The sequence below is a fragment of the Mus caroli genome, unplaced genomic scaffold (assembly GCF_978045245.1).
Source record: "Mus caroli unplaced genomic scaffold, Mus_caroli_1 scaffold_5, whole genome shotgun sequence".
Lineage (NCBI taxonomy): Eukaryota > Metazoa > Chordata > Mammalia > Rodentia > Muridae > Mus > Mus caroli.
The window spans coordinates 9,141,514-9,155,095 of record NW_028227260.1 but is presented as its reverse complement, the minus strand read 5'-3'; the positions used below and the strand labels follow the sequence as shown (position 1 = coordinate 9,155,095).

Below are 13,582 nucleotides of genomic sequence, written 5' to 3'. Positions count from 1 at the left end.
CCTTAGTCATGGTATCTCTTCATAGCAACGAAACCCCTAAGACAATGGAACTTCAAGAAATCTGGCCCAAGAAAGTAAGCCCACTGCAGGAGAGCCAAATATGAAGTATGGAGAGGTGGCGTGTATGCTGCTGATTATTGAAGGAGATGTGGAATGAACAGTGGAACAAGCTGAGCTGGCAGATTCCCACTGACAAGTTGGGTGAGAATATCAGACCAGATGGTTGTGAGCTGCCATGTCGGTTCTGGGAACCAAAACGAGTCCTCTGCAACAGCAGATTCTCTTAATGCTGTCTTCGACCCTGCCTGACCCTAATGAGATGCCTTGCCTTCCCATTACTGGATTCCTCCCTCTGATCTCGACTCCATCCGAGGCTAGCTCCAAAGCTGGCCTAGAGTCAGAGGCTTGCTCTGTGGAGCCTCTTCTATCCCCTTCCAGCAATTCCAACTGAGTAGAGGCTTGAGCACCTCTGGGAACAGCATGTAGGAAAATATAAGCACAACTCAAAGTGTCTTTCTACGCATGCTGCGGTGTTGTTATTCTTTTTCAATCTGTAGCAGGTGGGAGATATGGACTTTTGTCACTTAAAGAAACACTTAAAGAGTCCGGCTGGGCAGTGGTGGCGCACGCCTGTAATCCCAGCACTTGGGAGGCAAAGGCAGGTGGATTTCTGAGTTTGAGGCCAGCCTGATCTACAGAGTGAGTTCCAGGACAGCCAGGGTTACACAGAGAAACCCTGTCTCAAAAAACCAAAAAAAAAAAAAAAAAAAAAAATCAAAAATAATGGAAAAGGCCGTCCGCTTGGTGGCGCCCTCTTCTGGAGTGTCTGAAGACAGCTACAGTGTACTTATATATAATAAATAAATCTAAAAAAAAAAAAAAGAAAAAAAGAAAAAAACCTTCTAAAAATAGTAGTATTTAAGAAAAGCTGGGGGGAGGGGGGGAGCCTTTAATCCCAGCACTCGGGAGGCAGAGGCAGGCGGATCTCTGAGTTTGAGGCCAGCCTGGTCTACAAAGTGAGTTCCAGGACAGCCAGGGCTACACAGAGAAACCCTGTCTCGAAAAAAAAAAAAAAGAAAAGAAAAGAAAAGAAAAGAAAAGAAAAGAAAAGAAAAGAGGTAAATGGTGCTACACACTAGTAATCTCAGCACTCAGGAGACAAGAGGCAGGCAGACCTCTTAGGAGTTTAAGGCCAGCATGGTCTACATAGCAAGTCCCAGGCCAGACAAGCCTATATAAGACCTGTCTCAAAAAATAAAAATAAAAAGCCTCAAAAGGGTCAAACAAACCCAACGAGGATAGCTCAGAAGGTAAAAAGTGCCTGTTGCATAAGCCTCACAATCTGAGTTTAATGTCACAAAAGCACAAGGAGAGAATCAACTCCACAACACTGTCTTCTGACCTCTACATCCACAATAAAGAAAACTTTAAAATGCTATAATCACCTAATCAAAATGGCCAGTGGCACTCAGCAGAAGGATGTTCTACAGAGCACCATCACATTGTGTTTCACTTCTAATTTCATACTGTCATTCCCTATGTGCTTAATACTTCCAATTATTGTTTCAATTTTTTTATTTTTTATTTTTGGTTTTCCTGAGACAGGGTTTCACTGTGTAGTTCTGGAACTCACTGTGTAGACCAGACTGGCCTCGAATTGTTTTTTTGAGACAGGGTTCTCTGTGTGTCTTGAAACTTACTCTGTAGACCAGGTTGGTCTCAAACTGAAGAGATCTACCTGCCTCTGCCACCTGAGTGCTGGGCTTAATGATAGGGGCTACCACTGTCTGGTGATTTTTCAATCTTTGTAGCTACTTCTACCTCGAATTCCTGTCATGTATCAAAAACATGCCACTGTTATTGTTTTATCTTTAAACAAGGCAGGATTACCTCTCCCCTGTCTCCTAGTAACTAATTATGATGCAGTAGTATTGTGGTGTTTTTTTTTTTTTTCCTAATTGCTAATGAAAGACTTACTTTCTGGTTTTGAATAAGCCTAGTTCCACTAAGGTTGAAATCAACAAATGTTACTAAACTAGCAAGTGCATTTTCTACTTACCAATATTCTTCAACTTCTATACTGGATCATTAAAGAGGAAACAAATTTTTATGCCAACATGTGAATGATTTTCTAGTCCTTATTTTTCAAGAGTATTCTATATCGTGCAGTCAATGAATTTTCTTACTTCAGAGGCTGGGATTGTAGGAAGTCCTGGGTTCCCGGGACAGTTTTAAACCTGACTCGAAGGTGCAATGCATGCCTGCCACTTAACACTTTTGTTGGAGGCAGGAAGATGAGAAGTTCAAGGTCAACTTGGATATATTAGACCTCAACTTTAAAATAAAACAAAAAAGAAACTTGCTTTCTTCCTGTGTCCTAGGCATTCTAGGTTTGTTTTCTTTCACACTGTCTATTCTATGCACAGTAGCTGTACTGTAGCAGCTTACATAGTGAATACGACAACCAGGGACCATGGTAAGCACCTCCTATTATTAACTAACTTCACCTACACAAGCTCATGAAGGAAGTCTTATCACTTTCTTGCACAGATAAACAAAGTATATGGTCAAAGGTCACTGTATATTGCAGGTCAAAGATTTGAACCCTAGCAAAAAAAAAATTTTTTTTGAGACAAGGTTTTCTCAGTCCATGCTGGTAACCTCAACAATTGACTGCTTTATAATTATCCTCTATCCACTTCTATACAAACATCTTTGTACTGTGTCCTAGCTGTCTTGGTAATAAGGAGAAACTTGACATATCAGTAATCTCAGCACTTAGAAGGCACACAAAGAAACCTTGACTCAAAACAAACAACAGCCGGGCGTGGTGGCGCACACCTTTAATCCCAGCACTCGGGAGGCAGAGGCAGGCGGATTTCTGAGTTCGAGGCCAGCCTGGTCTACAAAGTGAGTGCCAGGACAGCCAGGGCTACACAGAGAAACCCTGTCTCGAAAAACCAAAAAAAAAAAAAAAAAAAAAACAAACAACAAAAATCAAAAATAAGCCGGGCATGGTGGCGCACGCCTTTAATCCCAGCACTTGGGAGTTCGAGGCCAGCCTGGTCTGCAGAGTGAGTTCCAGGACAGCCAGGGCTACACAGAGAAACCCTGTCTCCAAAAAAAAAAAAAAAAAAGAAAAAAAAATCAAAAAAAAAAAAAAAAGGAAAGAAATGATCTGAAAATACTACTTAAAAGACGGGCATGGTACAGCTTGGTAGTAGAGCACTTGGTTTACCATGTCCAAGGCCCTGGGTTCAAAGTTCAAATCCTTTTTTTTTTTTTTTGGTGGGGGTTGAGACAGGGTTTCTCTGTATAGCCCTGGCTGTCCTGGAACTCACTTTGTAGACCAGGCTGGCCTCGAACTCAGAAATCCACATGCCTCTGCCTTCCGCATGCAGGGATTAAAGGTGTGTGTCACCACGCCCAGCCTTGAGTTCAAATCTTAATAACAAGATTTTAAAAATTCACAAGGGGCTGGAGAGATAGCTCAGTGGTTAAGAGCACTGAGTACACCGTACACTGTAGCTGTCTTCAGACACCCTAGAAGAGGGCATCAGATCTCATTACGGATGGTTGTAAGCTATCATGTGGTTGCTGGGATTTGAACTCACTTCAGAAGAGCAGTTGGCTCTCTTAACCGCTGAGCCATCTCTCCAGTCCATAAATCTTTTAAAAGAAAAACCCGATACAGTACATGTATGTCTTATATTTTATATACATTATATATGGATGTTCATGTATAAATATATAAGCACAATAAAGTGTTGAAAGAAATATATTTTTAAAATGGTTATTTTTATAGCATTATAGTAGACATCTATAATGAACCACTTGGGAGGCCTAGGCAGATCAACTTTAACAAGTTTAAGGCCAATCAGGGCTATGTACTGTATAACAAGATCCTATCACAAGATACTAGGGTAAGATCAGGTAAAGGTTCTTGCTACCAAGTGACAACCTGAGTTTAATCTCCAGAATCCACATGGTACAAGAAGGAACCAATTCTCCCAAGTTGTTCTCTGACCTCCACTTTTATGCCATGGCATATGCACATCCACACACATGAACACATGAGAAATAAATAAGTAAAGCACCTAGGCATGGTAGTTAATACCAATAGCCCCAGCACTCAGGAAGCTGAGGAAAAGCGAGATTACTTGGAATCTAGACAGGAGTATACAGTTAACTAATTCCAGGCTACTCAGAGCTGTATACACGACACCTGTTGGCGTAGCAGTTAAGAGCACTGGCTGCTCTTCCATAGGACCCAGGATCTGTTCTCAGAACTCACATGGAGGCTCACAACTCCAGTTCTAGGGAGGTACTCCAACATCCTCTACATGCATACCTGGTTTCCACAGAGACCAAATAAAACACACCACTATTCCCCCCAGAAAAAAACCCACTCAAATATTTTAAAAAGTGCACAATTCACAAAAGTGTAAAAAGTGTCTCCTCCTGTGAGCAGGGTCTCATTATGAGGTCTTAAGATCACAGAATTCAACTTGTCTCTGCTTCCTAAATACTGGGATTACAGGGGTACACCACCACACCCAGCACTGATGCTTCCTTAAACAATAGCAGGGTTTTCTGTGTTAGAACAGAAGAATGAAATGAAATGAGAAGGCTTTTACTTTTAACACATCAAATAACTATGTAGTAATATATAGTAGATTTTGGTGTATACAGCTCTACAATTTTTATGCCATTTTTCTTTGTTTTGTCTTTTAAGTGTATATACCAGCCGGGCGTTGGTGACGCATGCCTTTAATCTCAGCACTTGGGAGGCAGAGGCAGGCAGATTTCTAAGTTTGAGACCAACCTGGTCTACAGAGCAAGTTCCAGGACAGCCAGGGCTACACAGAGAAACCCTGTCTCGAAAAACCAAACAAAAAGAGTATATACCAGGTGGCCTTTAATTTGCTATAACCCTCTTTGGCTCAGGTTCCCAAGTGTTGGGGTTACAATACTGCACCATGATACCCAGCTTATACCTATATTCAAAAGACCACACTTTAGGAACTAGGGAGGTGGTTCTGTGAGTAAAATATCTGCTGCATGAGTAGGAGGACCTGTGTTCAGATCCCTAGCATCCATGTACAACAGGAACAGGGATGGATATGGAGGTCAGGGGTCGGGGGATAGAAAAAAGCAGACCTCTAAGACCTCACTGGCCAGATGGCTTAGTCAAATTGATGAGCTCCAGGTCCAATGAGAAACCTGTCTCAAAAATTAAGGTTCCAGTCAGGCATAATAGCAAACACCTTTAATCCCAGCACTTGGGGGTTTGAGGCCAGCCTGGTCTACATAGTGAGTGCTAGGACAGGCAGGACTACATAGAGAGAATAGAGTTTGAAGAATAATCAAATGTTACCTGATGTCAACTTCTAGACACAAAATGAATTTAAAAAAATTATTTATGTCTCAAACTATAAAACGACATGTGATATTGAATTTATATTTCACTCATGAGATGCTTATCTGAGAGTTCCTAATTATATTGCACAATATTCACAATATTCAGTATAAACCACACAAACATTAAAAATGGTGTCGCTTTAAATTAGTAAAGAAAACAAATAATTTACACCATATCCTAAACCATACTGGGAGGGGATGGAGGGAGGGAGACAAAGTGGTGTTCATGCACCTGCAGGTGACGCAAAACTGAACCATGAAAAGTGAAAACCAAGAAAAGAAAAGAAAAGAAAAGAAAAGAAAAGAAAAGAAAAGAAAAGAAAAGAAAAAGAAAAGTGAAAACCACAACCCCAGGGAGGAGGAGGAGGAGGGGTATATAACCAAGTCACTAAATGGTAACTGAAAAATTTGGACTAACCCAAAAGCCACAGGAAGCCCTGGTTTTCAAGGGTTTGTGAATAGGTATATCACCACTAAAGCACTAAAAATGCCCAACAGAGAAAAAACATTTCAACTTTGCTCATAATAAAAGAAATATGAATAAAAATGTCAATGGGGGGAGCTGGAGAGAAGGCACAATGGTTAAGAGCACTGACTGCTCTTCCAAAGGTCCTGAGTTCAATTCCCAGCAACCACATGGTGGCTCACAGCCATCTATAATAGGATCCAATGCCTTCTTCTGGTGTGTCTGAAGACAGCTATAGTGTACTAATAAAAATAATAAATAATATTTTTTTAAACTGGGCATCCAAGCCGGGCGTGGAGGCACACGCTTTTAATCACAGCCCTCGGGAGGCAGAGGCAGGCGGATTTCTGAGTTCAAGGCCAACCTGGTCTACAAAGTGAGTTCCAGGACAGCCGGGGCTATACAGAGAAACCGTGTCTCGAAAAACCAAAAAAAAAAAAAAAAAAAGAAGAAAGAAAATCCATACAAGGCAAAAAGAAATATCACTATGCTAAATAATATTGGAGGGCCAGTGAGATAGCTCTGTAGGTAAAGGCACTATTGCCAAAGCCAAGCCTAACAACTTGATTTTGATGATCCCTAGATCACAGAGTGGAAGAAAACGAATTCTAAGTTGTCCTCTGCTTGCTTGCTCGCTCGCTCGCTCTCTCGCTCTCTCTCTCTCTCTCTCTCTCTCTCACTCTCTCTCTCTCTCTCTCTCTCTCACACACACACACACACACACCACTGGCATAAAGATTATTTTAAATTCTCTTAAAAAAAAAAAGCCAGGCAGTGGTGGCACACACCTTGAATCCCAGTACTTGGGAGGCAGAGGCAGGTGGATTTCTGAGTTCCAGGCCAGCCTGGTCTATAGAGTGAGTTCCAGGACAGCCAGGACTACACAGAGAAACCCTGTCAGGAAAAAACAAAACAAAAAGTTATTGTATAGCATACCTTTAATCCCAGGACTGTAGGGGGAGTGGGGGGAATTGGAGAAGGTGGGAGGCAGTTGGTGATTGAGAATTCCAAGAAACATTTGTTGCCATAGGCTATACCTAATAATATTTACCATATTATAAATTATACCAGAAATTTTTAAATTAAAGCTAATTTATTCTAAAAGAAAATGGATTTTGTGACAACTACCACAAAACTTTGATAGCTTAAATTATTTATGATCTCAATTTCTGTAGTTTGGCAATTTGGGTGTGGCCTGACTGGGTCCTTGACAGGGTTCCATAGGCTGAAATTATCTCAAGTCTTGGCTGGGAAGCAGTCATTTCCTAGCTTACTCTTATGATTGTTGCCAGGGTTCAATTCCATATGGGCTGTTGGACTGAGGCCTCAGTTCCTCATGAGCAGTTGGCCCAAGACCTTCCTTGGTTGCTTGCCATCTAGGTCTTTCCATCAGCCTCTTAAAAACATGATAGCCAGCTTCTTCAGCATGAGCCAAGGAGTACCAACCTGAGAGAGAAGGCAGTCTTGTAATCTAGAAGTTACACTCCTTCAGTTTCCCACTCTGCCCTCTTTTTGACAGGGTTTCTCTGTAGCCCTGGCTGTCCTGCAACTCAGGCTGGCCTTGAACTCAGAAATCCGCCTGCCTCTGCCTCCCAAGTGCTGGAATTAAAGGCGTGTGCCACCACGCCTGGCAGTCAGGGCTAGGCAAGAGAAAGGAATCATTTTTTTTGTTGTTGTTGTTTTTCTCTATTTGCCAAGTTGATGAAATTCCACTTTTTTGGCATAGATAGTATTAAGTAAAGTGATCTAGTTACATTATTTTAAGGATTGCCCCCTCTTGACAAGAGTCCTGCAGATAGCCGGGCGTGGTGGCGCACACCTTTAATCCCAGCACTCGGGAGGCAGAGGCAGGCGGATTTCTGAGTTCGAGGCCAGCCTGGTCTACAAAGTGAGTGCCAGGACAGCCAGGGCTACACAGAGAAACCCTGTCTCGAAAAACCAAAAAAAAAAAAAAAAAAAAAAAGAGTCCTGCAGATCAAATGATCTTCCTTTAAAACAAAAGCAGCCACTGGGCAGTGGTGGTGCTTGCCTTTGATCCCAGCACTTGGGAGGCAGAGGCAGCTGATTTCTGAGTTCGAGGCCAGCCTGGTCTACAAAGTGAGTTCCAGGACAGCCAGGGCTATACATAGAAACCCTGTGTCAAAAAAAAATTTTTTAAATGAAACCTCAGCAATCCTTAAAATAATGTAACTAGATCACTTTACTTAATACTATCTATGCCAAAAAAGTGGAATTTCATCAACTTGGCAAATAGAGAAAAAAAAACAAAACAAAACAAAAAAAACCAAAAATGATTCCTTCCTCTTGCCTAGCCCTGACTGCTTTATTATAGATTCTGGGAATGGAAGAACATACAAAGCCTGGAAGACAGATTACAAAATTAATAGCACCCGTAAGAGCAAGAGAATCTGATCTACCATATGTTATCCCTTCCAAAGTAGATAAAATTTTATATACCCCACACTATGCAAAAGGTCACATCAACCAACTCATTCCTCACAACAATGCTAATATGGTGTAAAAAGCAGCAACCCCACTTGCCCAACAATCCAATTGAGGCTTGTACCCTGAGAAATACGCCCAAGGTTACAGAGCTATTATGTGGCAGAGAGCCAAGAGTCTTGACTCTAAAACCCATACTATTTACCCACTGCTACACTACTTATTACCATAGGATAGATGAAAGGGCACTGGGTTCCAGGCTTAGCTTCATCCCTTGGGCAAATCACCTGACCTTACCTAGCAGTGTGTCATCAGTAAATGAGGGCAATGTCAGCTGCCCAACCTTCTCTACAACATCTGAGTGATGCTAAAAGAATGACTGCATTTGCAAATATGCTATAAAAATGATAGGACACTATATAAAAGGTTTTGTTAAGGTGAATCCAAGTATCAAACTGGTTTGTAGACCTAAAAGCAAATTTAGTAATAGTTACATATGTTTCAAGACTCTTATTTTTAATTATCTGTATGTGTGAGGGTATGTGCAGGTGCCCATGGAGGCCAGAGGCATTAAGAGTTCCCTGAAGCTCAAGTTGTAGGCCAGGTGATATGGGTACTAGGAATTGAATTCTGGTCCTCTAAAAGAACTTAATGGCTGAGACATCTTTCCAAGGTCTGTCCAAAGAATTTTATTCAATGATGATAAATCATCTTTTAACATTCCCACTGGGTAGTGGAGGCCCAGGCCTTTAATCCCAGCAGTTGGGAGGCAGAGGCAGGCCTCTGAGTTCAAGGCCAGCCTGGTCTCCAGAGTGAGTTCCAGGACAGCCAGGGCTACACAGAGAAACCAAAACACTCCCAAGCAGAACTATAGTTAAAAACAAAAACAGAGACATTTAAGACTAAACTAGGGAGACAGTTAAATGACCAATTTGGCAAACACTCTGGACTACATAGTGAAACTGTCTGCTAATAAACACATACATACAGTGGCAACTTGACATGATATGATGGCACACGCCTGTAATCCCTGCATTCAGAAGGCTAAGGTGGGAGAATGAAAATTTTGAGCCCAGCCTGGACTACATGGTGAAATACTATCTCAAAAAACAACACACCACAGGCTGGCAAAAATAGCTCAGAGGGTAAAGGCACTCACTGCCAACCTGAGTTTGATCTATAGGGACACATATGGTAAATGTTGTTTTCTGACCACCATACACGTGTCATGACTGACACAGACACAGACAGATAGATACACACACACACACACACAAATATCAGCGAAGTAAAAGAAAAAAAAAAAATCAGTTGGTGCCAGCAATGGGAAGGATGACTAGTTGGAGCATAGGCTACCCTAGACACATGTTATATACTTGTCAAAATAAGAATGTATCTGTTGCCGGGCGTGGTGGCGCACGCCTTTAATCCCAGCACTCGGGAGGCAGAGGCAGGCGGATTTCTGAGTTCGAGGCCAGCCTGGTCTACAAAGTGAGTGCTAGGACAGCCAGAGCTACACAGAGAAACCCTGTCTCAAAAAACAAAAAAAAAACAAGAATGTATCTGTAGCCGGGCGTGGTGGCGCACGCCTGTAATCCCAGCACTCGGGAGGCAGAGGCAGGCAGATTTCTGAGTTCGAGGCCAGCCTGGTCTACAAAGTGAGTTCCAGGACAGCCAGGACTACATAGAGAAACCCTGTCTCGAAAAAAAAACAAAACAAAAAAAAATGTATCTGTCCTGTCTAAACAACTATAACAAATTGTAACACATTAACTGCAACATGTAAATAAGGGGAAGGGGTATTTGTAAGCAGGAAGAGGAGAACTCTGTACTTTATGCTTATGACTACTTTGGTTGTTGGTTGATTGAGTTTTTCAAGACATTTTTTCTTTGTAACAGCCCAGGCTATCCTAGAACTCACTTTGTAGACTAGGCAGGCCTTGAACTCACAGAGATCTGCCTGCCTTCTTGAAGTTTGGCTAGTATAATTGAAAAAGAAAGTTTCAAACTTAACTTTAACAAATTGAAGCTGGGCCTAATGGTACAAACCTGTAATCCCCACAACCCAATCCCTAGTATTAAAAAATAAGCAAGCCGGGCGTGGTGGCGCACGCCTTTAATCCCAGCACTTGGGAGGCAGAGGCAGGCGGATTTCTGAGTTCGAGGCCAGTCTGGTCTACAAAGTGAGCTCCAGGACAGCCAGGGCTACACAGAGAAACCCTGTCTCGAAAAACCAAAAAAAAAAAAAAAAAAAAAAAGCAAATTAGATTGCTACATGTGGTTAGTGCCAATAATACCAGCAGTTTTAAGGCAATTTCTCAAATGACACCTAAAAATATACTGCAATATTACCTTTAGAAGAGAAAAGTCACCTCAAGAGCCTGTTCAAGTGAATATAGTTATGAAACCATGCTATAATTAACTGAGCAGGTCAAGAGTGACTAGGCACTTAAGCCCAGGAGTTCAAGGCCAGCCAGATGAACAAAGCAAGATTCTCTCTTTTTAAAAAAGTGGGTGTAGTAGTTTCACTTGCACAGCACTTGGGAGGCCAGACCAAACTCTGCCTCAGAAAAATAAAAATGACCAGGCAGATGATTTGAACCAGGGACCAAGAAGGCCCATCTCCACATTTCTTCACTTCAAGTCTTATGATATAATAACAAGAAATCACGTTTCCTCCAATACTCTAAAAACAACTGAAATTTGTTTAACATCATTTCTGCTTCCTAAAAAACAAAAATATAGAGGTTAAGTTAGAAAAAGGAGTATTTTCTTAGGTTCCTCACCTAGAATCAATAAATTGAAGATCATGAATGAGCAACTAAAAATTAATGTTTACTGACAAGATGTTCACCCAATTTTGAACTGATGATTCAAAATGTAATGTTAGCTTCTATTCCATTTTATAGTAAGATAGAAACCAAAAGAGTCCCAAAAGAGCATGAGCAAAGAAATACAAAGGTAGTAAAAATAAAAGATATACAAGACTTTTCATATACAGCCATTAACCAAAGCTCTGAACTCCGAGAGTCTTACCCTCATAGGTTAAAATACTAGTTAATTAAACCTTACTTCCTAATTCAATGACTTTCTGTCCTTATTCCAGTGGCGTAAAAGGGAACTTATGTCCTCAATTGCAGTGGCTTTTTATCAGAGTTTTCCCCTGGGGAACCTATGAAATCCAACACTGAGTTTGACTCCCCACCCTCAGGGAATAAATGTCCAAAGTGACAGTGTTGAATCCCTAAAGAACTGTTGGGCCACAACTTTTCCAGTGTTCCAAGCAGTAGGTCCCTCTTTTATGAGACAGAATATAACATGAAAATACCCGACCTTAGAAAAAAAAAGCACCCGAGACCAGAGTGGTGGCTCACTGCTGTAATCTCAGCACTCGGGAAACAAAGGCAAGAGGAAAATGGTCCGTTCAAGACAAGCCTGGGCTACATAGTCAAATGAGGCCAGCCTGCTACAGGGTAACCAATTTCAAAAAAAAAAAAAAAAAAAAAAGTGAGGGAAAAAAGGAGCAGGCCCCAAAAAGCCAATTCTTGACACTGCTCAAATGTAAACCAGACCTTTGTTCTCCCTTTTGAAGTTCATGAATCGCATTAGAAAAATATTATTTCGTAACTTCATACAGGAGTGGCTTTTAAGATTAGTCAAATACATAATTAAGTAATATTAAATAGCTCTCAGTGGTCAAGCAGGGTGTCCAACAAGTCAAGCGGTTTCAGTATGTTCTCCTGCAAGGCAAAGGGATGGAATTTACACCTTTTCAATCCCATACACCCCAGTTCTTGGTTCCTGGGCCTGAAAGCCCTGTACCCTACTCGTTGTGCAATCATTGTCAAAACTCCACCCACTGAGCTCCAGAACAAGTGGATTTCTCCAATTCTGAAAGAGATCTCGATTTTCTTGTATCCAGGGAGACACTGAAAACTCCTTGACGTGAGTCAAGTAAGGCAAGGGGAAACAAACGGTCCGGCTCCTCTCCTAGATTAAGAAAGACCAAAACCGAAGCCCAGGAGGAAACTCAAGTTTCCACTTATCAAATTAAAAAGAAAGAAAAGAAACAGAGGGTAGTAGCAGGAAGCCGGAGACGGCTATCAGAAGATGATGTTGGTTCCCCAGCATCACCACCTCATCCCCAGCCTCACACTCAAGGCAGGTCCGTGATGCCCAGAGACCAAGCCCCAGTGTGGGTCCCGGGAGCCCCGCGGCGTCCCCCGCGTAGCCACCCGCGCAGTGTTGCGGGGGACCGCGGGGGGGCAAGGGGAAGGGGGGAAGGGGCGAAAGGCAGCCCCGGCTTCTGCGCTGTTATCTTACTGCGCAACAGCCTCAGCTCTGAGGCCGGGGAGCACCCCGCAGCGCGCGCCCTACGCACCTGCCCAACGCAGAAAGGGCCATCCCGTACCCCGGGAAGCCCCCACCCCCACCCCGCCACCTCCTTGGGCAGCGGAGTCCCAGTGCCCGGTGACCACACAGGCTGAAGACACAACACCTGACGACCCGGGGCAGCGCCTGCCGCACGTGGCTGTCACACCTGGAGCGCCCCTGCCTAGCACCCCTTCACCCTCTCACACCGGGGTCCACCATGTCCTCCCTCAGCCCCCCTACTAGGCGTAGTGTCCCCAAGTCCCAACCACCGTCCCTTCTCACCCTATCCATTTCAGTCACAACCACCCCGCACCTGCTCCCAACTATCGTCACTCTTCTGAAGGAAAAGGGGGAACGGGCCGGATGTTCGTCCCGTAGCTAAAGGGGTAAGTGAAGAGGTGAACCCCAAAAAGGGTAACCCAATCATCCCCGCGATCCAACCACAACGAAGGCGTCCCCTGCACTGACCTTCTGCGGGGGGCTACGTCGCCGTCCGCCCCGTCCGCCCTCAATAGCCTCCTCAGTACCGCCGCCTCTTCCTCGCGTTACCTCCTCAAGCCGAGTCGCCATGAGGTGACGGCAGCAGCCAAACAAGCGGCTGGACCAGGGGCACGGAACCTCTCAGGGGCTTCGGCCCCGCCCCCTTTACACCCCAACCAATCGTAGCGTGAGAGTCTTCTCACGTGACCGGAGGAGGTTGGCTCCAGAGGAAAGGCAGTTTGTTGGGGGTGGGGAGCGTAAAATTTTGGGCTGGGCTTCTGTTAGGGCCGAAGGGCAGACAGAGGCCGCTGGAGTCTGCGCGGACCGGGAAAGGGAGTAGACTACGAGTCCCAGAAGAATGTGCGGCCCTGGCGTCCAGCCACGAATCGGGATAGGAGC

At 43.5% G+C, this 13,582-nt stretch overlaps 1 protein-coding gene across 5 annotated transcripts in view; it reads right to left on the bottom strand.

Moving 5' to 3' along the window:
• Window positions 1-13,315, bottom strand: part of Txlng (taxilin gamma) — a 49,238-nt gene extending 35,923 nt beyond the window's left edge. For 3 of the 5 annotated variants that reach the window (XM_021152780.2, XM_029473101.2, XM_021152781.2), the window contains exon 1: window positions 13,172-13,315. In XM_021152780.2, coding sequence (XP_021008439.1) covers window positions 13,172-13,273 — 102 coding nt within the window. In that variant the 5' untranslated portion in view covers window positions 13,274-13,315. Of the gene's footprint in view, window positions 1-6,675; window positions 6,775-7,161; window positions 7,334-13,171 lie in introns of those variants that run through there. The other 2 variants (XM_029473100.2, XM_085837922.1) reach the window with 2 other exon arrangements.
• Between the last annotated feature and the right edge of the window lie 267 nt (window positions 13,316-13,582).